This window comes from Dasypus novemcinctus, chromosome 22, assembly GCF_030445035.2.
Source record: "Dasypus novemcinctus isolate mDasNov1 chromosome 22, mDasNov1.1.hap2, whole genome shotgun sequence".
Lineage (NCBI taxonomy): Eukaryota > Metazoa > Chordata > Mammalia > Cingulata > Dasypodidae > Dasypus > Dasypus novemcinctus.
Window position 1 is genome coordinate 64,233,883 of NC_080694.1, and position 24,026 is coordinate 64,257,908.

Sequence of the window (24,026 nt, forward strand, 5' to 3'; positions counted from 1 at the left end):
GAAATTGATCTAATTTATCATTTAAGAGAATAAAGTAGAATATCAATAAGATCAACTCCATATAGAAAAAGCATTTAAAATTCCAGTATCTTTTGATAATAAAATTTCTCAGTAAACTAGGAATAGAAGGCAACTTCTGCAAGGTGATAAAGGGCACCTATGAAAAATCTGCAGATATCAGCATATTTTATGGTTAAAAACTAAATACTTTTAAGATCAAGAACAGAGAAAGGATTTGGATTCTTGCCACTACGCTTACACAATATGCTGTCAGTCAAAGGAAATAACAGGCATACAGATTATGAAACAGAAGAGAGTGTCTCATTCTGCAGGTGACGTGATTATGCGCATAGCAAATCCTATGGTATAATGTTCCTAGACCAGTAGTGTGTATAGCAAGAATGTAGGGTTCAAGGACAACTTTAAAAAGTAATTTTTATTTCTACACACAATGTAAAATTAGGAAATGAAAATTGGAAACTCAATTTATAACAGCGTTGCAATAACAAAATACCTAGTTATCAATTTCATGGAAGTGCGCAAGATCTCTACACTGAAATCTACAAGTACTGCTGATGGAAGGTAAAAAAATTCTAAATTGGGCCGTGGACTTGGCCCAGTGGTTCAGGCATCCGTCTACCACATGGGAGGTCCGTGGTTCAAACCCCGAGCCTCCTTGACCTGTGTGGAGTTAGCCCATGCACAGCGCTGATGTACCCAAGGAGTGCCCTGCCACACAGGGGTGTCCCCTGCATAGGGGAGCCCCATGTGCAAGGAGTGTACCCGGTAAGGAGAGCTGCCCAGTGGGAAAGAAATTGCAGCCTGCTCAGGAATGGTGCCGCACACATGGAGAGCTGACATAGCAAGATGACACAACAAAAAGAAACACAGATTCCCGTGCCGCTGACAACAACAGAAGCGGACAAAGAAGATGCAGCAAATAGACACAGAGAACAGACAACTGGGGAGGGGAGAGAAATAAATAAGTAAATAAATCTAAAATAAAAAATCCTAAATAAATGTGGAGAAATACCATGTCAAGGACTGGAATATTCATTATTAAGGGACCAGTTCTCCCCAGATTGGCTTATCATTTAAATGCAATTCCAATCAAAATCATGGCAGGCTTTTAAAAATAAGCTGACAAGCTGACAGTACATATTTAATTAGCCAAAATATTTCTTGAAATACCTATGTCGAATTTTAAAAAAGTAAAATAACAGAAAAAAAGCAGCTTAGCAAGTTACAGAAGCATTACCCCCAGAAAGTTCTGTACAGGCACTTTTATCTCATCGGATTCAAATTACTAACTCAGTTGTTTCTCAAATGTTCAGAAAAATACATAGATGAAATAGATTAGTTAAATGCCTTGTAGGTAGAGCGGCAGAAACCTTCAGCCTGGCTGTGTTGGGAGCGACTAGATGAGCACACTCTCTAGTCCACGTGCTCTTGGGCACACCAAAAACGTGGCGCACTGGCACTGAGCCAAACGTCTCCAGCCCGCCTCACCCTCCTCCCGTGAGCCCTCCACCTATCAGCTGTGCCATAAGCCAAACTGTTATATAAAGGTTGCAACTTCCTCAATAAAGCAGACGCGCCTCAGGAAACCCGTCTCTGGAGTGAGTCCGTCTCCGTAGTCCTTACCCAAAGGATCCCCTCCTTCAACAAGTGCCCCGGACAGGGAGTCGTTGCAGCCGCCTCTCCGGCCGTCTACTCGGGTAAGTGATCCTCGCCACGGGTAACCTCCCCTCCTCCGCTCCGACTCCGCAGGCGGGAGCCCTTCCCACTCTCTCGGCAAGCAGGCATATTAAAGTATCAGAAAAAGAACTTAGCCAGTGCTGGGATACGATCGCCCGCTTTAATCCCTGGCTCTCTACCGCGTCTCTGGGACCCTCAGACCTGGGCTAAACTGTTAAAGCGCGCGCTCTGCAGAGGTTCAGGAGAACAGCACGCTCCCTCTCGGCCTCATCCCTGCGCCCCTAGCTATTCATGCTTGCCTTGCGGGGGCTCCGGTAGACAACCAGCCCCTACCCCTGATATAATGTCGGCAGACTGCTCCCCGGCAGCGCCGCCGCCCCCGCTCCGCCACCGGACCCCCGCCCCGCGGCGCCCCCCTCCCCTCCCCAGAGTTGCGGGCAGGCGGCCAGCGGTGGGGCCCAATGGGGACAAAAGCACCGGGGAGGGGGGTGGGCCTAGGGCGGCAGCAACTCTGAACGCGCGCCAGGCCCTTCCCGTAAATCACCCCAGCTGCCGCGGGCGTCACAGCTGCTCCAGAGAAGCCCAGCAGGTGCTAGCGCAGCTGCGCATGCGCGGGTCAGCCCGAGCCGCAGTTCCACACGGCTGGGCGCCTCAGCCGGCGCCCAGCAGCCACCTTAAAACTAGTGCAAACCAAGGGAATCCAGCTGTTTGATTAAAACAAACCATCGCAAAAGCCCGCAGCGAGTGTTAACGCAATGTAATTTCTGCCCAGTACCCTAAACATCAAAGTAAAAAAATCCTTGTCCAACAACAACTAAGCCTTAGGCACACAGAGCCCACTACCAACCCCCATAATGCCCCTGTATTTGTTATACAAAAACAGCAACAGGCAAATAGCGCTTTCTTCATACCTTGTGAGCCGTCAACTCTCATATGGAACAAATGAGCTCACCACAACCGAGTCTCCCTCATTCCGCAGTTATACAGGAAAATAGTCATATTTTTATAATAAACATAAAAGATTGTTTCTTTACCGTCCCATTGCATAAACATAACCGCCCATATTTCGCCTTCACAGTTCCGGCAATTAAGCATGCTCTGCCAGCTGAGCGGAACCAATGGAAAGTCCTCCCCCAAGGCATGAAAAACAGTCCCACTAATGTCAGAATTTCATAGGCAATGCCACGTTACCATTGCAAACTTACTGCCAAATCATCCACTACATGGACGACATTCTCATAGCACACCCTGATCAGGATCACCTAACAAACTGTTTTAAAGTGTTACTCTGTTGTAGAGAAATCGGGTGTTGAGCGGTATCGAAGGCCAGGACACGAGAGTACCAAGAAGGAAGTTGGTTTATTTCGACCGGTGGCGGACTCTTGTCCTAATAAAAACCGAGCCCGGAATAGAATTTTGGGTTCCCTTTTATATAGAAAAAATATAAGGGTAGGGAGTTAAATGGTGCTTTTGTGAAAGAAAATGAGTTTCCTTGTTAGTTAAGTGTTTGAGTACCAGATAAGTTTTTTTATAGTATCCCCATATTTTAGGTGAGCTTGAATTACATATCCCTCACATCTCCGGAGAGCTTTAATTAGCATATCGCTCACATCTCAGGTGAGCTTTAGCATATCCCTTACATCTCCGGTGAGCTTGAATTAGCATATCTTTCACATCGTCTGGAGGCAACCCTAAACACATTTGTCTCACATCCCTTCTGAACATTCAGAGACTATAGGGCCTATATTACTTATTTGGCCATCTTGGGGACTAGGTACTCTTGGAAACAATTTTGAATGTATGCAAAGGCTATATCAACTCCATAATCTAAAACAATTAAAACTACAAATCGCCCCCAAAGAGTGCAAACTAAATCACCCTTCAGCTTTCTAGAATATCGAATCAATACAGGCATCAAGCCCTTACCACCATCTCTAACAATTCCACAAAACTGCACATTGTATGAACTGCAGAAAGTCTGTAGAAACATAAACTGAATCAAACCACATCTATCCCTCTCATCGCATAAACTAGCCCCCCTCTTTTCCCTTTTAGAGGGAAACCCCAATCCCACGAGTTGTCGTGTGAGTTGTCGTGTCCTCACTTCTAAAGCTGTAAACGTCATAAAATATATCAATTCCCAAATGCAAAACACAGAACTAACCAAATTTGATCCTCATAAACCTCTCCTTGCTATAGTATTAGCAAACCCAAAAACACCCCCTGGAGTTCTGTGTGAAAACGAACCCCTGTTTTAGGTTCACCTTTCCTTCAACAGTCTGAGCAAAACCACACCCCAGGTAACGGCCATCTTCTGCTGGGAAGAAAGCCATGTCATACAGCAAAAGTCATTTATGGCCAAGAGCCTAACAAACTAATCCTGCCCCTTTCTAGAAAGCATGCTACCCACCTCCTCCGAATCAACCTTGAAATGCAAACGCTTGTAGCAGGATTTCCTAGGCAAATAAATAATCATCTGCCCACTCACAAACTTCTCTCCACCCTCAAACAATTCCCGTGCAGAACAAAACCACCGAAGAAAATAAAAACTGGGTTCAACTTCTACCCATCTCTCTTGGGGACTTCGTAAAAAATAAAAATAGCCAAAAAAGCTCTAATGAACAAAATGGCTCTTTTATCGGTCTCACCGGCCATTTTCCTGTCACCAATATGAACTGAACCGACTACCGTTCCAGCATGTCAAGGCCACTCAACCCACCTTGGGTACATTGCCCGTGCCAGTTCCTCATAAGTCCTTCCACCAGAGTATCTAAACATCCCCCTGGGCCAATTGCATCCCCACAAAACCGCCATACGGCAAGATTATACCAACTCTTTGGGCCACAGGCCCAGACATAAAAAAAAACACGCTACCCTACGCGAGTCGCAACCCTCGACTAGTACTAAGAACGATTTTTGAACAATGAACACTTTGTGGCAAAAATGCTGCATGGACTTGCATCCTTCATCGCTATGAACTCTACCTTAACCAACAGAACATAGGAAACATTGAATAAAACATTGAATGGGGTTTGAGAAGAAAATTTTAACATAACTAGCCATAAGCACTCGCATTATACTACGCTAGTATGCTTCACCCTACCTTTTCTGTTTATTGTTAACACCAATAAATCCTTTCAGTGCTATAATTCCTCCAGCAGCTGCGATATCACCAACTGCTAGGACAGCTCAGCTTTCCCCTACGCCATCCCCGTGCACATCCCCACGTTATTGTGGGTGCCTATAAACGCCACTGACTGGGAAGGTCCCTTTAATGTCATAACTCATAAACCCGCTCCAAGAGAGCCGTTGGCCTTGTCATCGCTGTAATTATGGCCATCGTCACCAGCCTAGCCAGCACAGGCACAGGCGTGGAGCCTTCCTCCAAGCCACTCCCCCTGCAGCCACTCTAAACCAGCTGGCTGAAAACAGCCGCCACATTTGACACGCAGTCTCTCATCACCAGTCATATCCACGCGCCTTACTCAACCTCCACCAACAAATAGATCTCTTAGATTAAAAAACATATTTACTTTGGCAACTTACTCATACCCATTGTGACCAGCGATTCCCTCCTTATGCGTTACCCCAATTCCCGTAACTAACGCTTCGCTAGCTTGGCAGCAACTCAGAACCCACGTACTTGGCCCTTGAAACCAACAGTTCCTCAACCTCACCCAACTATTAACATCCCAGATCTTATCGATTAACAACACCCGAGCCTCTGCAGTAGACACCTCTTTGCTAGCTGCAATGCTGGAGAGCATACAGTCCTTCCTATCACCTCCCAACCTTCTGCTATGGCTTATACTAGAAATCTTAATTGTTGTTACATGTAGTGTATATCGATATATCAACAAAAGCCTTTAAACTTTATCCCACAAAACTGAACACTAAAATTAGTACAATTGGCTCTAATTAATAACAGAGGGAGAGATGTAGGTAGAGCGGCAGAGACATTCAGCCTGGCTGTGTTGCGAGCAACTAGATGAGCACACGCTCTAGTCCTCACGCTTTTGGGCACACTCAAAAGATGGCACACCGGCACTGAGCCAAATGTCACCAGCCCGCCTCACCCTCCTCCCGTGAGCCCCCCACCTGTCAGCTATGCCTCGTAAGCCAAACCGCTATATAAATGCTGCAACTTCCTCAATAAAGCAGACGGGCATCATGAACCCGTGTCCAGAGTGAGTCTGTCTCCGTCGTCCTTACCCCAACAAGCTCTTTGTTCAACAATGCCTTAAAATGTTTGTTAATAGAATAAATGTGGAGGATCCACAGAGCAGATCTGAAAACTTACTGAACTCCAGTAGCAGCTTCAGGGCAGTGGTATTTCAATGAACATAATAAAGAGCATAAATAGAACCACAGGTACACATGCTCATCACAATTTCATGTAATCCAGAGGGAAAGAACAATCATTTCAACAAATTCTTGAAAGTTTCAAATACTCTTTTGACACAAGGAGTTGGCAGGGGTTAGGCCAAGGGGACCTGGACAGCTAAGGCCCCCGAAGGAGAAATGACCCGGGACGCCGGGCTCCTGCGCTCAGCCTGGGGAAGGTCCACCTTGGTGTGGGGATGGTGGGCAGGTGCCTGGTCCTAGGGTTGGGGGAGGCGGGAGGGTCAGCCCTCGGGTTCGTGGAGTGGGTGGGCAGAGCCTGGGTGGGTCTTATCGCCCACCTCCCCGCCGTCCACTAGGGCCTCCAGCCCCCAGGCCGCGTCCTGCCCTCCGCCCTCCAGGACACGCATCTCCGGGGCCTCCAGCTGCGAGGCTGCCTCCCCTCAATCACTTCCCATCCCCCACCCTGACTTCTCCTTTTACTCCTGGGTGTGTTTGTATCATACCATTCTTGCAAAACAGAAAAGTGCTCAGCACTTAATATTCACAATCAAGTACAGGGTGATACCTGAGTAGTTACCATCCAGGAGAAAATAGAGACCTCTACCACCACCCTGGCCAGAAGCCCCCTCTGCCTCTCACTGAGAAGACCCTGTCCCTCCCCTCACTGTCGACGAGGCTGCCCCTCCCCTCTGGCTCCTTCCAGCCACTGTTTTCCTCCACCTCCAGTCGTCCCTATTTCCTCCCTCTCTTCTCTTCTCAGGAGCCCCCCTTGTTCCTATGCCAATGCCAGGGGTGCTCACCCTCCCTCTTCCCCAGATCCTAGAGTTGAGGAATCATGGGATGGATTCCTGGAGGAGGCGCCCTCATCCCTGGAAGCAGCAGCAGGAAAAAGCATCAGGGGTGTGGGCATCCAAGGACCTCTCCTAGGAGACAGGGGGACTGGTGCTGGGGGGCCCCTAGCTTGTGGTCCACCTTGGACCTCTGAACTAGATGGAATGGTCTGGAGATCATGCTTTACCCTGAGGTCAGAGTCCACGGTCACCCCACGGAAGGAAACGTCTTTATCAGCCCAGGATCCCATCCACATTACTGCATGACATTTAGTCCCATCAGCTCCTCTGGCTGTGAGAGTTTCTCAGACTGCCCTTGGTATTGGTGACTTTGACAGGAGTCCTGGTCAGGATGTATGGACTGCCTCTAATTTGAGTTTGGGTGATGTTTTTCTCATGACTAGAGCAGGGCTGTGGGTTTTTAGGGAAAAGGCCATGAAGATGCCATATCTCAGCATCATAAGAAGAGGACATGGCTTGACCCTGATTCATCTTCAGTGATGTGAGCTGGGTTTCCTGGCTAAGCAGCATTTCCCAGGGTTCTCTAGCCTGAAGTTACTGTTCACATCACCTTCCATTGTCCTCTTTGGAAGAACGTGTTAAGTCCACACTTAAGGGGTGCGGACTTATGGTCAACTCAGTGAGGGTGGACATCTACCTAAATCATTGGGAATTCTTGTATTTGGAGGTTTCTCTATTCTTGCTGCATTTAATTATTTATCCACTTGTTTACAGGCTTGTGGATATTAATTTTTATCTTTCGGCTATAATCCAATTCTGTGCTCAGAATGATCGAGTTTTGGGAAAAGGATCTGGCTCAGGCAGTTGGGCTCCCATCTACCATATGGAATGTCGAAGGTTCAATACCCATGGCCACCTTTGAAGGTAAGTTGGCCCACACGGGAGTGCCCAGCTTAGGAGCATTGCCCCATGAAGGAGTGCTGGCCAGTGTGGAGAGCTAGCACAGCAAGATGATGCAACAAGAGACACAGAGGAGAAACAATAAGAGACGAAGCAGAATAGGGACCTGAGGTGGCGCAAGAGATTGATCACCTCTCTCCCACTCCAGAAGGTCCCAGGATGGGTTCCCAGAGCCACACAATGAGAATACAAGCAGACACAGAAAAACACACAGTGAATGGACAAAGAGAGCAGACAATGGGGTGGTTGTGGTGAGCAAAATAAATAAATAAATCTTAAAAATAATTGTTCTAGTGTTGGTCATAGCGAGCCCTTCCAGGTGGTTCCTGAGTCCTTCTGACACGTCCCATGGTTTTATGTTTTGGGCAATACTCACTTGCTCACACTCCCATATGCTCCAGACTCATCCTATATTTTTCCTACCCCAGCCCTATTTTCAGCATTTTTGCAAGGACCATTGATTCAGCTTTGAGATAATGGTATTAGAAACTGAGGTCTAGGCACTGGGTTTGCTCATTGCTATTGGGGCTTCATTGCTTCTAGTCACTCAGTAGAGGGAACTAGGAAATGTGTGTGTATACCAATACATGTGTAACACATCTCTAATACATATGTACACACATATCAATGTTTACACTAGACTACATTTAGTTAAACCTGAGTTGATTCCGTGTCTCCAGCTCTAATCCATATCATATACGTCATTCTGGCTTTCCCCCTTGCAAATCTGTAACCTCCCACTTCTCAGCTGGAAATATGGCTCTCACCACCCACCACATGTTTATTGTTCAGTCCTCATACACACGGGTAGTGACTTCAGAACTGTTAGCTCCTACCCCATGAGAAAGAACTTTGCCAACTACACCCAGTTCTTATGCATAATTCCTTTTGTCTTCATGCTTACAATTGCCAGCCTTATCCAAAGATTCTCAGGCAAGCAGTCCTTCCCCCCTCCTTCAGTGAGGTCATGTCATGCACCTGTAACACAGCTAGATCCTTCTGCCATAGGCTGCAGCCATCTGGGACTTCTTGCTTGATGGATGGCTTTTTATAGTTTGCACACTTAACATTTTTTCTTTGTGGTTTCTTTGTGGTTTATGGTTTTAGACACAGTGTCATGTATCCACCCAACAGTACCACACAGACTTCGGCCAGGGACCTGAAAATATCTTCTGCTTCACCTAAACAACCCGTCACCCTCCCCAAGGTCATGGCAACCAGGGAACTGCTTTCAGTATTTATATTCTTATCTTTCCATACTTTCATGTAGATGGAACCAGACAGCATGTGGCCTTCCAGAGCGGCTTCTTTCACTAGCAACATGCACTTAAGTTTCATCCATGATATTCCATGAATTTATAGCTCATTCCTTTTGATGCCTGAGTAGTATTGTGTACTGTGGATCAATGGATTACCACTGATTTTTTACAAGGTTCCAGGCATTGAACTCAGAATCTCAGACGTGGGAAGCAGGTGCTCACACTACTGAGCTATACTCGCTTCACAACCACTAGCTGTTTTAACCATTTACATAGAGAAGGTAAATATGGTTGCATCAAGTTTTGAGGAATTATTAAGATGCTATAAGCATTTCTCTGCAGGTTTTTATGTAAATATGTTCTTAAATTAGGTAAGCAAATATCTGGGAATGGTATTGCTGGGTTGTAAGTTAAGTTCACGCTTAGCTTTTTAAGTCCTGCCAAATGCCTTCTGTGGTGGCTGCACCCTTTGGCCTTCCTGCCAGCAGGGAGTGCGGGTTCCTGGGTCTCCCTCTTCTTGCCAGTGCAGGTGTCACCAATCGTGACAGACTGAAAATCGCCTCCCAACCCCCAGTGACCTCTACATCCTAATCCCTAGAACATGAGAATATTACCTTATATGGCAAAAGGGCCTTTGTATCTGTAATTGATCTAGAGCTGGGGGATTAGCCAGGATTACCCCCATGGGCCCTAGGAGTGATCACTTGGATCTCATAACAGGGAAGTAGGGGGAGATTTTACTACAGCCAGAGGACAAGGTAACGAGAATACAGAGCAGAGATCTGATGATGTTGGCCTAAAGGTTAGAGTGATGCAGCCAGAAGCCAAGGAGAGCTGGCAGCCACCAGAAATGGAAGGGGCAAGACACAGGTTCTCTCTGCTCCAGCCTCCAGAGGGAGCCAGGCCTGGCTGACACCTTGATTCCAACCAGGGTCATTGATTTTGGATTTGTGAGAACAGAAATTTCTGTTGTTAATGCCATCAAAAGTGAAAATTTGTTCCACTGGCAATAGGAAACTAACCCATGAGTTTATTTTATTTTAGTTTATTTTAGCCATTCTAACAGGTATGTTCAGGGGCATCTCATGGATGTTTTCGTCTGCACTTCCCTAATGACAATGACGCTGAGCATATTTTTAGGTGCTTATTTGCCACCTGTGTATCTTCTTTTGTGAGGTTTCTGTTCAGACTTCCGCACATTTTTTTAAAAAAAGGATTCTTTGGTTATTGTGTGTTCAGAGTTCTTTACGTATTCTGGGAAGAAATCCTTTATCAGAAATGTGATTCAAAATATTTTATCTCTCTGACTTCAGTCAATAGTAATATATAAGCTCTCAGATGAAAAATAGAATGTTGGAAACTTTGTGTCCATCATCTTCAGGTTGACAGCTTTCCCAAACTTACTCATTTTCTGGTGGGATTTGTGTTAATTGTAACATATATCACCTTTTGGAAATACGTAAAGAAATGTTTTCATACTGGAAGATCAACATAACTCAGTGGGCCAGTGTGTTACATTTCATGCATTAGTACAGATGCATTCAATGTGCAAGCAGAGACCTGAGGATTTCCACGTCATTCATAAGATGAAATAGTCAAGATTTCAGACTGCAACTCACTTTTAGAAACTCCACTTGTGTGCTTTTAGTATAGTATCAGAGATGAATGTCACCACTCACCTGAAAAGGCAATTACGAATATTCCTCTCATTTCCAACTACATTTATATGTGAGCCTGAATTTTGGTTCAAACCTGAATAACTGATTTAATATGATAAGCAAGTCCAGGGGTGCTCTATTGAGTCAGCTAAGAAAGATGTCAACAAATGTAAGTTGATCCAATCTTCTTATTACATTGTTTTCTTTTGGAATTAGTTGTCAACGTGTAATGAGTTTTGGTATAAGTATTAATCTATGTGGATCTGTCTTTTAAATTCCTTTTAATTTCTAGTATGGTTGGTACCAGTAGCGGTCACCAGAATCTCCTCGGGGTCCTCACTGATTTGTGAGCTGTGAAGAGTCAGGACCAGGCCTCACTGACAGGGGGTGAGAGAGCGCTCGTTGCAGGGGAGGGGTCGGGCCAGCTCAGGACCCGGTCTTGGCTCTCAGGGTCCCCCCGAGGCTGGCGTATGGGGCGGGAGGCTGAGGGGGGAGTCCCCAGTTCCTGCAGTTTCATTCTCCGTCTTCCAATCAGAGTCAGGTCCTTCTGCTCCGACCCTCGTGACGCGGGCCCATGGCTGCCTCCCATTGCGGGCCTGGTTCTGGAGAAGCCAATCGCCGGCCCCGCGGCCCATCCAGAGCCCGCCCCGACCCGCCCGGACTCAGGTTCCGCCAGACCCGGGGATCCGGCCATGGCGCCGGTGACCCTCCTCCTGCTGCTCTCGGGGGTCCTGGCCCTGACCCCGACCCGGGCGGGTGAATGTGGGGTCGCGGGGTGCTGCCCTGGAGGGGGGCGACCGGGAGGGCTCAGGACCCCCGAAGACGGGTCCCCCCAAGGTGATCCCCACCCTGACCCCGTCCCTTTCCTGTCCCCCCCAGGCTCCCACTCCCTCAGGTATTTCAGCACCATCGTGTCCCGGCCAGAGCGCGGGGACACCCACTTCATCGCCGTGGGCTACGTGGACGACACGCAGGGCGTGCGGTTCGACAGCGACGCGGATAATCCGAGGTTGGAGCCGCGGGCGCCGTGGGTGGAGCAGGAGGGGCCCGAGTACTGGGGGGAGCAGACGCGGAGGGCCAAGGACCAAGCGCAGACCTCCAGGGTGTACCTGCGGACCCTGCGCGGCTACTACAACCACAGCGAGGCCGGTGAGCCACGGGGCGCGGGGTCCACGCACGACCGGGATCCCTAGGAAGGGCCGGGGTCATCCCGAGTTTCCAGCCCCCACTGCACCCCGAGGCTGCAGGACCTGGGTACGCCCCACCCGGGAGCTGGGGAGGGACACTTCCTCAGTTTCGTTTCCTGTTTAGACCTGATCCGCCCTGACTAATCAGCGCAGGAGCGGGGTGGGCAGGTGGGTGCGCCTGTGGGCGGGGCTGACCGCGGGAGGGGGGCCAGGGTCTCACACCCTCCAGAGGATGTTTGGCTGCGACGTGGGCCCCGACGGGCGCCTGCTCCGCGGGTACATTCAGTTCGCCTACGACGGCGCCGACTACATCGCCCTCAACGAGGACCTGCGCTCCTGGACGGCGGCGGACACGGCAGCGCAGATCACCCGGCGCAAGTGGGAGGAGGACGGTAAAGCCGAGTATGAGAAAGCCTACATGGAGGGCAAGTGTGTGAAGTGGCTGCAAAGATACCTGGAGAGCGGGAAGGAGACGCTGCTGCGCACAGGTACAGGGGAGCAGGGCGCCTCCCCATCTCCTGGCCTGGGCTGCGCCCGCACCCGCGTCCACGGGGAGGGGAAATCCAGTAGGTGCCTGAACACTCTCCTGCCTGGGGTCTAGGGGCGGGGTCGGTCCAGGTGTCCAGACCCTGAACCCTGAGTGACTCGCAGAGGCCCCGCCCTCTGTCAGGACAGTGGAGGGTCCAGCCTCCCCTGGGATGGAGGAGACCATCCCTGAAGCACCTGGGCAGCAGGTCAGCCTTGGGGACCACCGGGACGTTCTCAGGCCTTGTTCCTGCAGCATTTCTGAGCCCCTCAGCCTCCACTAGGTCAGGTCTAGAGGTCTCTGTTCACATCACACACCTGGGGCGTCCTGCACTGGACGGTCTCACCTGACCCCAGAACTTCCGGGAATAGGACTTATCCCAGAACCCCGAGTCCAGGCTGGTGTCTGGGGCTTCCACTGTCCCCCAAGACTGTCCTGTCCATTCCTGGTGGTCACATGAGCGCTGCTAGAATGGCCAGGAGAAAAATGGAAAGTTCCTGAAGTTTCTGACCTTCCCGCAGATCCCCCAAAGACACACCTGACCCGCCACCCCTTATCTGACCGTGGGGTCACCCTGAGGTGCTGGGCCCTGGGCTTCTACCCCGCGGAGATCACGCTGACCTGGCAGCGGGACGGGGAGGACCAGACCCAGGACATGGAGTTTGTGGAGACCAGGCCTGCAGGGGACGGAACCTTCCAGAAGTGGGCGGCTGTAGTGGTGCCTTCTGGGGAGGAAGAGAGATACACGTGCCAGGTGCAGCATGAGGGGCTGCCCGAGCCCCTCACCCTGAGATGGGGTAAGTGGGACGAGGTGGGGGCCTTTAGTAGGGAAGCAGGAGCCCTTCTGAGCTCCTCCAGCAGGGTCAGGGCTGAGCCTGGGGTCACGGCCCCTGACCTTCCCCCCTTCTCAGAGCCGCCTTCCCAGCCCATCATCCTCATCATGGGAATCGTGGCTGCCCTGGTCATCCTTGGAGTGTCCGTGGTGGCTGGAGTTCTGATCTGGAGGAGGAGGAGCTCAGGTAGGGGAGGGGCGGGTCTGAGGTTTCTTGTCCAGGGGGGTTTCCAGCCCGGGTAGCCGTGTGCCCTGCCCCTTCCTGGTACCGTGAAGCCCCTTCTCACACACGTGCCACACTTAACTTTATAAACCTGTGAGAGAGGTAGGACAATGTCCCCGGTGATGACGTGGAGACCCCTGTTCCCAGCAGTCAGAGGGAAGGGACTGCTGAGGACAGACCTCCAGGAGGGCAGAAGGTCCAGCCCCACACATCTTCTACCTTGTGTTTCCTGATCCTGCCCTGGGTCTGCAGTCACGGTTCTGGAAATTTCCCTGGATCCAGGACTAGTTCTCAGAACCTCATGTCCTGCTCTCACTTGTTGTTTTTCCACAGGTGGAACAGGAGAGAGCTACTCTGAGGCTGCTTTTAAGTGAGGATGGAGGGGGAGGTGGTGTGGAGGGTCAAGGCTGACCTGAGGCTTTGGGGAGTGTAGACGGAGCCCATGGGGCAGCTCACCCCATCACTCCTTGACTCCCATCTCCCTGTGGCTCTGACCAGACCCTGTGTTTGTTCCTCTCCAGCCAGCAACAGGGCCCAGGGCTGTGATGTGTCTCTCACAGCTTCTAGAGGTGAGACCCTGGGGGGCCTGAGAGGGGAGAGGGGTTGGGCCCAGAGGACATGCCTGGGTCCTTGGGATTTCTTGGATAGGGACATGAGGACTGTGGAGGGCTGGTCATGACGTCAGCATTTACAGAGACGACCTGAACGTGCTCTTGATTATTTTCTTCTCTAGTGTTACAAAGCTGCCTTGTGGGGAAGGAAGAGATTTAAGAGCTGTTCACATCCTTTGTGTTACTTCAAGAAACCACATGCAAGGGGTGCCATGCTGCGCAGTGGTGTCCCCCGCATACGGGAGCCCTGTGCGCAAGGAATGTGCCCTGTAAGGAGAACTGCCCCGCAGGAAAAAAGTGCAGCCTGCCCAGGAATGGGGCTGCACACATGGAGAGCTGATGCGGCAAGATGACGCAAGAAAAAGAGATACAGATTCCTGGTGCTGTGAGAATACAAGTGTCCAAGGAAGAACACACAGCTAGTAGACACAGAGAGCAGACAACTGGGGACGGGGGTGGGGGTGGGGGGCAGAGTCAAAAGGGGAGAGAAATAAGTAAAAAATAAATCTTAAAAAAACGAACCCTTTATTTGAGATGTGAAAACTTTCCTTCCTGCAGCTGGCATCTGTGTGTCTGCACTTCCAGAACTGTGGGCAGCCAGGGCTCATGTGGCTGGTCATCCCGCCTCAGCCTCTTTCGCCCTCAGGGCCCCTCGTTTCTTGTTTGCTTGGTGGTTCTGTGATGATGGAGGAATGCGCCTTTTTTTGGTCTTGTCCACGATGTCTGCTCTCCCCCTGCTCTGTGTCCCTGTCTCTGACTCCAGCAGGTGTCGTGTTAGAGACTGATTTCCAGACCGTCTAGCTCCTGCCTCATGCTGGACTCTTACCTGGTTATTCTTTCCATGCTTTCCCCCATCTTTTCTAAGGAATCAGATTCTGGAATTAGCACTGAGGAGCAATGACAGTTCCAATTCATTTATCTCCTCGTGGTTTGGTCCTTCTCTGCCGCCTGCCCTCCCTCTATAATCTTACCCAGTTCCCCTGTCCGCAATGCTGGCTGCAGCCCAAGCCCGTGGATTTGGAGAGCAGACCCTAGTGTAGACCCACAGGTGGGCAGTGGGGTCTTAGCCTGGACTGCTCTTGTCTTGGAGGGGGTTGAAATTGTTCAGTAGCCATAGATTGGGCTGGAGAGGAGGGGAGGGGGAGCAGCCCTTGTGAGGACAGTCCTGGTGGCCTCAGTGTCAAGGTTAGTTGAGGTTGTGCCATCGCTGCCAGGAAACCACAGCTGTGTTAGGAAAGGCCCTGGGGGGGAGGGGGTCCTCACCATTCCTGCACCTGGTGTTTGTGGAGGACGGGGTAGGATGCCTCTTTTTATCTTCTGGGAAACATTTGTGAACTAAAAACAGCTAAAATCTCTGGCCTCGGTGCAGGGAAGATGCTGTGTGAACTCGGGTGGTCAGTGTGGGTCTCACTGTGGCTGTGACCTTCGAGGACAGCTTGAAGGTCATGAAGGGCATATCCCTGAGGATGCTTGAAGGTCTTCCCAGGCAGGGAAGTGGGCAGCGCGTCGTGGTGGGCAGGGGCGGGCTGTGGTTCTGGGAAGGGCAGGAGGCAGAGTGGCTGCAGCAGCTTCATGGAGACGGGCAGAGGTCGGCCAGATATTGGGGGCCTTGTGGATAAGGGAAGTCGTAATTTTTCTGAAATGGACTTAGAAGACGTTTTTGAAAAGAAGACGCATGTTGTGATTTCTCTTACATGATTACTCAGGCTGCTGTGTTGAAAACAGCAATGAGAGGTGAGGGGCAGAGAGAGAGTAGGGAAAAGAGGGTGAAATCAGAGCAGTGTTCCAAGTAGAGATGTGCATTGATCTGCATGGATAGGAGCAGGGAAAGCAGTGGGAAAAAGAAGTGTATATTTCTAAATATTAGAGGGTTTCCTACTGGATTAAATTTGGGCTGTGAGAGAATAAGAAATCAGGAGGACACAAGAAAGTTCATCTCTGCAAAGGAAAGAAGGAATTGCAAATAGAAAGGAGGAGCGGTCAGTTCAGTGGGGAAGACTCTGGAAGGAGGAGAGTTGAAGGTCATTACAGGCATTCTGTTTAGGAAAACATGAATCTGAGATGTCCATCAGAAATGTAAGTGAGGTTGTCAGTTGCCATTGGAAATATGAATCTGGAAATGAGAAGTGTTTGGGCTGGAGACACAGATTTGGGAGTGAGGCCATATAAGTGATATTTTGCAGTTATGAGGGTGATGTTCGAAATGCATGTGCTTTTTCAATGATGGGATATAGCCAGCTGGGCATTTATACAGTGGTTCAAAGTTCTCCATAAATTAAATCTCTGAATTCTTGCTATGTGTCTCTCTATCTTAATGAATTTCATGCTCACTTCTTGATTTTAGATTTAAAAAATTTCAACATAAGAAATTCGTACATGTGATCCTGGGACTCACTTTATTTTGGTTTAAGCCACAGAACCAGGAGCTTGAGGCCAACAGCCAGGGATAAAATCCAGCACCCGCCCTAGGTGGGAACCAAGGCCGCTGCTGCCGGCAAGGGGCTTGGCCGCCACCCCCTGGCCTGATGCTGGACATGGACCCTCAGGTAAGACCCCGCTTCTGCCTGGATGACACCGTGCCAGTCACTCACCCCTGCCCACTGGACTCTGTACTGTAAATTGTATACAAAACTCTCTTAAAGGTGGGAAAAATTCCCAATTCCTGTATGAGCCCAGTGTTACCCTCATTCAAAAACCAGGCAAAGACATCACAAGGAAAGAGACATACAGAACACAGTCCCTCATGATCCTAGGCCTAAAATTCCATACAAAATGTGAGAAAACCAAATGCAAAAATACATAAAGTATTATAGATCATGCCTAATTGAACTAGCTGGGACTGCAAAGTGGGTTACTATCTGCAACTCATCTCAGGTCTCTAAATTAAGAGAATAAAGCACAAACACCGTGTCAACAAACTGCAGAAAAAGCATTTATGAAAATGCAACTCCTTTTCAAGACAAAACCTCTCAGTAAACTAGAAATGGAGAGCAGATTCTTCTGTGTGGATCCAGGCATCAATGAAAGTCTATGCTAGTATCATACTCAGTGATGAAAGGCTAAATGCTTTCTTCCTGAGATTAACTAGTTAGCGAGGTCCACACACACCATTTTTATTTAACCTAATTCTGGATGTGCTAAGCAGTGCAAGAGGCAAGAAATTAAATGCAAGCCCTATAGATAGTAAAGAAAGAAGTAAAACTGACATTATTTGCAACCAGTATAATAATACATGTTAGAAAACCACAAGAGGAGGCGGGGCAAGATGGTGTCTGAGTGAGTGCACCTTATAGTCTCTCCTGCAAAGGATCGGCTGGGCAGCATTGGAAATTCTTCAGGAACAGGCTCTTTTGGGGTTTTTCAGGGCAGGAGGTGTCTGGACATCGATTTGGTGGGACAGTGACAGAGAAGATTTGTGTAAAATGTAGAATTGAGGCTCTCTTTCCAGGAGATAGGGGTTGCACGCAGGATGCTCCCCTGTGGGGCATGCGGCACGGCAGCACCGATTCCTGGAGGCTCTGCGGTGCTGGGGAATTCATAAGCCCTGAGCAGGCTATTCAGGGGCTTGTAGGGCAAGAGGTCTTTGGAAACTGATTTGGTGAGACAGAGATGGAGTTTTTTCCAAGGCGTGGAATTTTGGGTTTCTGAATCAGAGATCAGGGCTTCCAGCTAGAGCCCCGCCCGCTAGGGCTGGCTGCCGATCTGTAGCGTCCTTGAATTGGTTGCAATATAGAGTCGCCCCCAGCAGGCTGTTTTGGGGGCTTGCAGGGCGGGAGGTGTCCTGAAGTAGAATTGGTGAGACAGCTACAGAAGAGACTCTAGTGAGGGGGAATTTTGGGTTTCTGACACAGAGGTCAGAGTTTGCGGATGTGACCCCCCCCCCATAGGGCTGGCACCCAGCTGCGGGGATCCCTGAAGGCTGTGTTGCACTGTGGTGCTCCCAGGCTCCCTGCTAACTGGATTTGAAGTTGCCAGGTCTCTGCCCCTAAACCCTGGTGGCACACACCCCAGAGACTCACACCTCTTGAGTCTGCAATATCACAGACTTCCCATCCCTGAATCCACCAAGCACTAATTTCCATCTGAGGTCCTTGATTATCCTAGCCCTTGGCGATTATGTTTTTTTTTCTTTTTCTTTTTTTTTCTTTCTTTTTTATTGTCTTGGGTGCTAATATTGCATTATCTCCAGGTCTTTTCTCCCACTTTATCCCCCAAGGTCCTTTTTTGTTTATTTAGGTTTTTGTTCTTCTTTTCTTTTTCTTGCTTGTTTCCCTCCCTTTTCTTTGCCTGCTCCCTTTTTGTCTTCTCTTTTTTTCCCCTTTCTCTCTTTGTCTTCTTATTTTATTTAATTTATATAATAGGTGCTGCAGGGAGTGCTTCACATTTGCTGTGTTTCCTCATTCTCCATTTCCTCGTTTCTGTGTGAATTGATTTTGGCCACCAACACTATCCCCTTTCCCCCACATCTTGCTATCCTCCATCATCTATTGTCTCTCTTACATTCCACCTCCCTTTCTTTGGCCCCAAATTGTCTAACTTTTAATTTCTATTACCTTTGATCTGTTTTCTGTCTTTTATCCACTCTTGATATTATTGTCTTTCTTTTCTCTTTCCCTCTCTCATGAAAACACTGGCTATTTAATTAATACTATATTCCTCCCCATATGCAGTTGACTATCTCATTATAGGTACTCTATTTACTGCTATAACTCTACACAACTTACATGAGTCTCATATCCATTCTCCCAGATCTCACGTTGTTGTCCGGTTAACATTTATTATCAATACTACTTTACACATTTCACTTTCACTGTCCCTAATATTTTCCTTCAAAGTGAACTTAGCCAGCAAGAAGAAAGTAAGAAGTAAGAAGAGTAAGAAGAACAAAGTGACAAAGAGAAGACATAACATTTATGCAAAAACAACAGCTAATTAATCCCCAAGAGTAGACAAAGAAGCTAAGGAACTGATTAAACCCATGAAGAGAAAATGATGACCAGACAGCAACAAAAAACTACAAACCAAACCAATAATCAGAAAAACATGGCCAAATCCAATGAACAAACTAAAAACCAGGAAAAGGAGCACAACTTTGGACAAGTAATTAAAGATCTCAAAACATATATTAGAGACCAACTTAATGAAGTAAAGGAAGAGATTAACAATATGAAGAAAACACTTGGATAGGAAATTGCAGACATATGCAAAAAGATAACAGATATGATGGGAATGAACACCACAGCTCAAGAAATCAAAAAATACATCTCAGCAAATAGCAGCAGATTAGAAGAGGCAGAGGAGAGAATTAGCAATGAGGAAGACAGTACATCTGAAATCAAACAGATAGTAGAACTGATCGATAAAAAGATAGAGAAAATACAGCTAGGACTTAGGGACCTGAATGACATTGCAAAATGCACAAGCATATATATTATAGGCATCCCAGAAGAAGAAGAGAAGGGAAAGGGGACAGAAGGGGTGTTGCAGGAAATAATGGCTGAAAACTTCCAAAATCTACTGAGAGAGATGGATATACATGGCCATGAAGCACAATGTACCCCAAACATCAGAAATCCCAACAGGCCCACCCCAAGACATATACTTGTCAAAAGATCCAATGCTCAAGACAAAGAGAAAATTCTAAAAGCAGCAAGAGAAAAGAAAACCATGACATACAAGAGAGGCTACATAAGATTAAGTGCTGATTTCTCATCTGAAACCATGGAGGCAAGAAGGCAGGGGTATGATATAGTCAAGGTACTAAAAGAAAAAAATTTCCAACCAAGAATACTCTACCCAGCTAAACTAGCATTCAAAAATGATGGTGAGTTCAAAATGTTCACAGATAAACAGAAATTGAAAGAGTATGCCAACAAGAAACTTCCCCTTCAAGAAATACTAAAGGGAGTTCTGCAGGAAGAAAGGAAAAAACTGGGGAGGCAGAGTTGGAGGAGAGTGTAAAAGCAACAAAAAAGACAAAAAGAGAAGAAAACAAAACATGACAAACACAAGTCCAATCAAAATATGGCTAACATAAATAATTCCTTGACAGCAATAACACTGAATGTCAATGGATTAAATTCACCTATCAAAAGATTCAGACTGAGACATTGGATAAGGAAATATGACCCATCTATATGCTGTATACAAGAGACACATCTTAGACCCAGAGATTCATGGAGGTTGAAAGTGAATGGTTGGAAACAATCTTACAAGCAAACAATAACCAAAAAAAAAGGCAGGAGTAGCTATATTAATATCAGACAAAATAGAGTTTAAATGTGAAACAATTGTGAGAGACAAAGAAGGATACTACATATTAGTGAAAGGGACAATCTCTCAAGAAGAACGAACAATCATAAATATTTATGCTCCTAACAAGGGTGCCTCTAAATACATGAGGCAAACACTGGAAAAACTAAGTGAAAGAATAGATGCATCTACAATTAAAGTGGGAGATTTTAATACACCACTATCAACTCTGGACAGAGCATCTCAAAAGAGAATCACTAAAGAAACAAAATATTTGAACAGTATATTAGAGGAGCTAGATCTAATAGACATATGCAGATCATTACACCCGAATACAGCAGGATATACATTTTTCTCAAGTGCACATGGATCATTCTCCAAGATAGACCATATGCTAGGCCACAAAGAAAGGCTTAATGAATTCAGAAAGATTTAAATCATACCAAATAATATCTCTGACCACAGTGGAGTGAAGCTGGAAATCTGCAAGGGTCAGAGGCCCAGATTTCACACCAAGATATGGAAATTAAACAGCACACTCTTAGAAAAACAGTGGGTCAAAGAAGAAATCTCAAAAGAAATCAATAACTACCTTGAAATAAATGATAATGATAACACAGCATACCAAAACTTATGGGATGCAGCAAAAGCAGTACTGAGAGGGAAATTTATAGCCATAAATTCATACATCAAAAAAGAAGAAAGAGCAAAATTGAAGAACTAACTGCACATTTGGAGGAATTAGTAAAAAAACAACAAAGTAACCCCACAGGAAGAAGAAAGAAAGAAATAACAAAGATAAGAGCAGAACTAAATGAAATAGAAAATAAGAAAGCACTTGAAAAGATAAACAAGACCAAGAGCTGGTTCTTTGAGAAGATGAATAAAATTGACAAACCTTTAGTGAGACTAACAAAGAAAAAAAGGGAGAAGATGCAAATACACAAAATAAGAAATGAGAAAGGAGATATCACCACTGAGCCCACAGAAATAAAGACTATCATAAGAGCATACTTTGAAAAACTATATTCCAAGAAAAATGACAATTCAGAGGAAATGGACAATTTCCTAGAAACACATAAGCAGCCTATATTGACAAAAGAAGAAATTGATGATCTCAACAAACCAATCACAAGTAGAGAGATAGAATCAGTCATTAAAAACCTCCCAACTAAGAAGAGCCCAGGGCCAGACAGCTTCACAGGTGAATTCTACAAAACATTCCGGAAAGAACTAACACCAATCCTGCTGAAACTCTTCCAAAAAATCAAAACAGAAGGAACATTACCTAACTCATTCTATGATGCCAACATTACCCTAGTAACAAAGCCAAATAAAGACACCACAAGAAAGGAAAATTACGGACCGATTTCTCTAATGAACATAGATGCAAAAATACTTAACAAAATACTTGCTAATCATATTGAACAACACATTAAACAAATTATACACCATGACCAAGTAGGATTCATTCCAGGTATGCAAGGATGGTTCAACATAAGAAAATTAATCAAGGTAATATACCATATAATCAGATTGAAGGGAAAAAATCACATGATTATATCTATAGGTGCAGAAAAAGCATTTGACAAAATACAGCACCCTTTCTTGATAAAACACTCCAAAAGATCGGAATACGAGGAAATTTTTTGAACATCATAAAGAGTATATATGAAAAACACACAGCCAACATCGTTTACAATGGTGAAATCCTAAAATCTTTCCCTCTTAAGTCAGGAACAAGATAAGGATGCCCACTCTCTCCCCTTCTATGTAACATTGTCTTAGAAGTACTTGCTTGAGCACTGAGGCAAGAACCAGATATAAAAGGCATTCAAATTGGAAAGAAAGAAGTCAAAATTTCATTATTTGCAAAAGACATGATCCTATACATAGAAAACCCTGAGAGGTTACAACAAAGCTTCTAGAACTCATAAATGAGTTTAGTAAAGTCGCAGGTTATAAGATCAATGCGCAAAAATCAGTAGCATTGTGTACACCAATAATGAGCAAGATCAGGAGGAAATCAAGAAAGAAATATCATTTACAATAGTAAATAAAAAATATTTAGGAATAAATTTAACTAAAGATGTAAAAAACTTATACACTGAGAACTACACAAGACTCTTCAAGGAAATCAAAGAAAACCTAAATAAATGGAAGAATATTCCCTGTTCATGGATGGGAAGACTAAATATTATTAAGAAGTCTATCCTACCAAAACTGATCTATACATTCAATGCAATCCCAATAAAAATCAACACAGCATTCTTTAAGGAACTAGAAAACCTAACTATGAAATTTATTTGGAAAGGAAAGAGGCACCAAATAGCCAAAGACTTATTGAAAAAGAAAAATGAAATAGGAGGAATCATACTTCCTGACTTCAAAACATACTACAAAGCTACAGTAGTGAAAACAGCATGGTATTGGCATAAGGAGAGACACACAGACCAATGGAATCGAATTGAAAGTTCTGATATAGAACCTCATATATATAGCCATATAATATTTGATAAAGGCACCAAACCCTCTCAACTGGGAGAGAATGGCCTATTCAACAATTGATGCCTGGAGAACTGGATATCCATATGTAGAAGAATGAAAGAGGATTACCATCTCACACCTTATACAAAGATCAACTCAAGATGTATCAAAGACCTAAATATAAGAGCCAAGACCATAAAGACTTTGGAAAGCAGTGTAGGGAAGCATCTACAAGACTTTGTAATAGGAAATGGCTTCATGAACATCACACCAAAGGCACGAGCAGCAAAAGAACAAATAGGTAAATGGGACTTCCTCAAAATTAAAGCCTTCTGCACCTTAAAGGTGTTTGTCAAGAAAGTGAAAAGGGTGCCTACACAATGGGAGAAAATATTTGGCAACCATATATCCAATAAGAGACTTATAACTTGCATATATAAAGAACTCCTCTATCTTGAAAATAAAAAGATAAACAACCCATTTAAAAAATGGGAAAAAGATTTAAACAGACTCTTCTCCAAAGAAGAAATAGAAATGACTAAAAAGCACATGAAAAAATGCTCCAAATCCTTAGCTATCAGAGAAATGCAAATCAAAACTACAATGAGATACCATCTTACTCCCATAAGATTGGCAGCTATGAAAAAAAACAGAAGAATACAAATGCTGGAGAGGATGTGAAGAAATGGGACCATGCATCCACTGCTGGTGGGAATGCAGAAGGAGCCAACTGTTCTGGAGGACAGTTTGGTGGTTTCTCAAAAAACTAACCGTAGACTTCCCATATGACCCAGCAGAACTGAAAACAAGGACACAAACCGATATATGCACACCAATGTTCCTAGCAGCATTGTTTACTATCACCAAAAGTTGGAATCAACCCAAATGCCCATCAACAGATGAGAGAATCAATAAAATGTGGTATATACATACAATGGAATACTATTCAGCTTTAAGAACAAATACACTACAAACACATGTGATAACATGGATGAATCTTGAGAACCTTATGTTGAGTGAAGCAACCCAGGCATTGAAGGACAAATACTACATGACCTCAATGATATGAAATAAGTAAACCAAGCTGCCTCAGAGAGCTAGAGACTGGATGATAGGCTTACAGGAAATTGGGGTGTAGAGGAAGGATGTAAGCTGACATCTACATGGGTGAAATCTATGATAAGCTGGAGGTAAGTAT

General features: G+C 46.1%; 1 protein-coding gene across 2 annotated transcripts; it reads left to right on the top strand.

The window, feature by feature from the left end:
• Nucleotides 1-1,561: 1,561 nt before the first annotated feature.
• LOC101444673 (patr class I histocompatibility antigen, A-126 alpha chain-like) lies at nucleotides 1,562-23,388 on the top strand. Of its 2 annotated transcripts, XM_058285408.2 has the most exons (11): nucleotides 1,562-1,718; nucleotides 7,608-7,757; nucleotides 11,003-11,097; nucleotides 11,246-11,466; nucleotides 11,590-11,859; nucleotides 12,110-12,385; nucleotides 12,945-13,220; nucleotides 13,335-13,442; nucleotides 13,812-13,848; nucleotides 14,000-14,047; nucleotides 14,212-23,388. In XM_058285408.2, exons 4-10 carry the CDS (start codon nucleotides 11,403-11,405, stop codon nucleotides 14,022-14,024), a joined length of 1,056 nt encoding a protein of 351 aa, XP_058141391.1. In that variant the 5' UTR covers nucleotides 1,562-1,718; nucleotides 7,608-7,757; nucleotides 11,003-11,097; nucleotides 11,246-11,402; the 3' UTR covers nucleotides 14,025-14,047; nucleotides 14,212-23,388. The 2 variants fall into 2 exon arrangements, with proteins under 2 accessions (XP_058141391.1, XP_058141389.1); XM_058285406.2 differs by lacking the exon at nucleotides 13,812-13,848 and having other exon boundaries at nucleotides 1,563-1,718.
• Nucleotides 23,389-24,026: the final 638 nt, after the last annotated feature.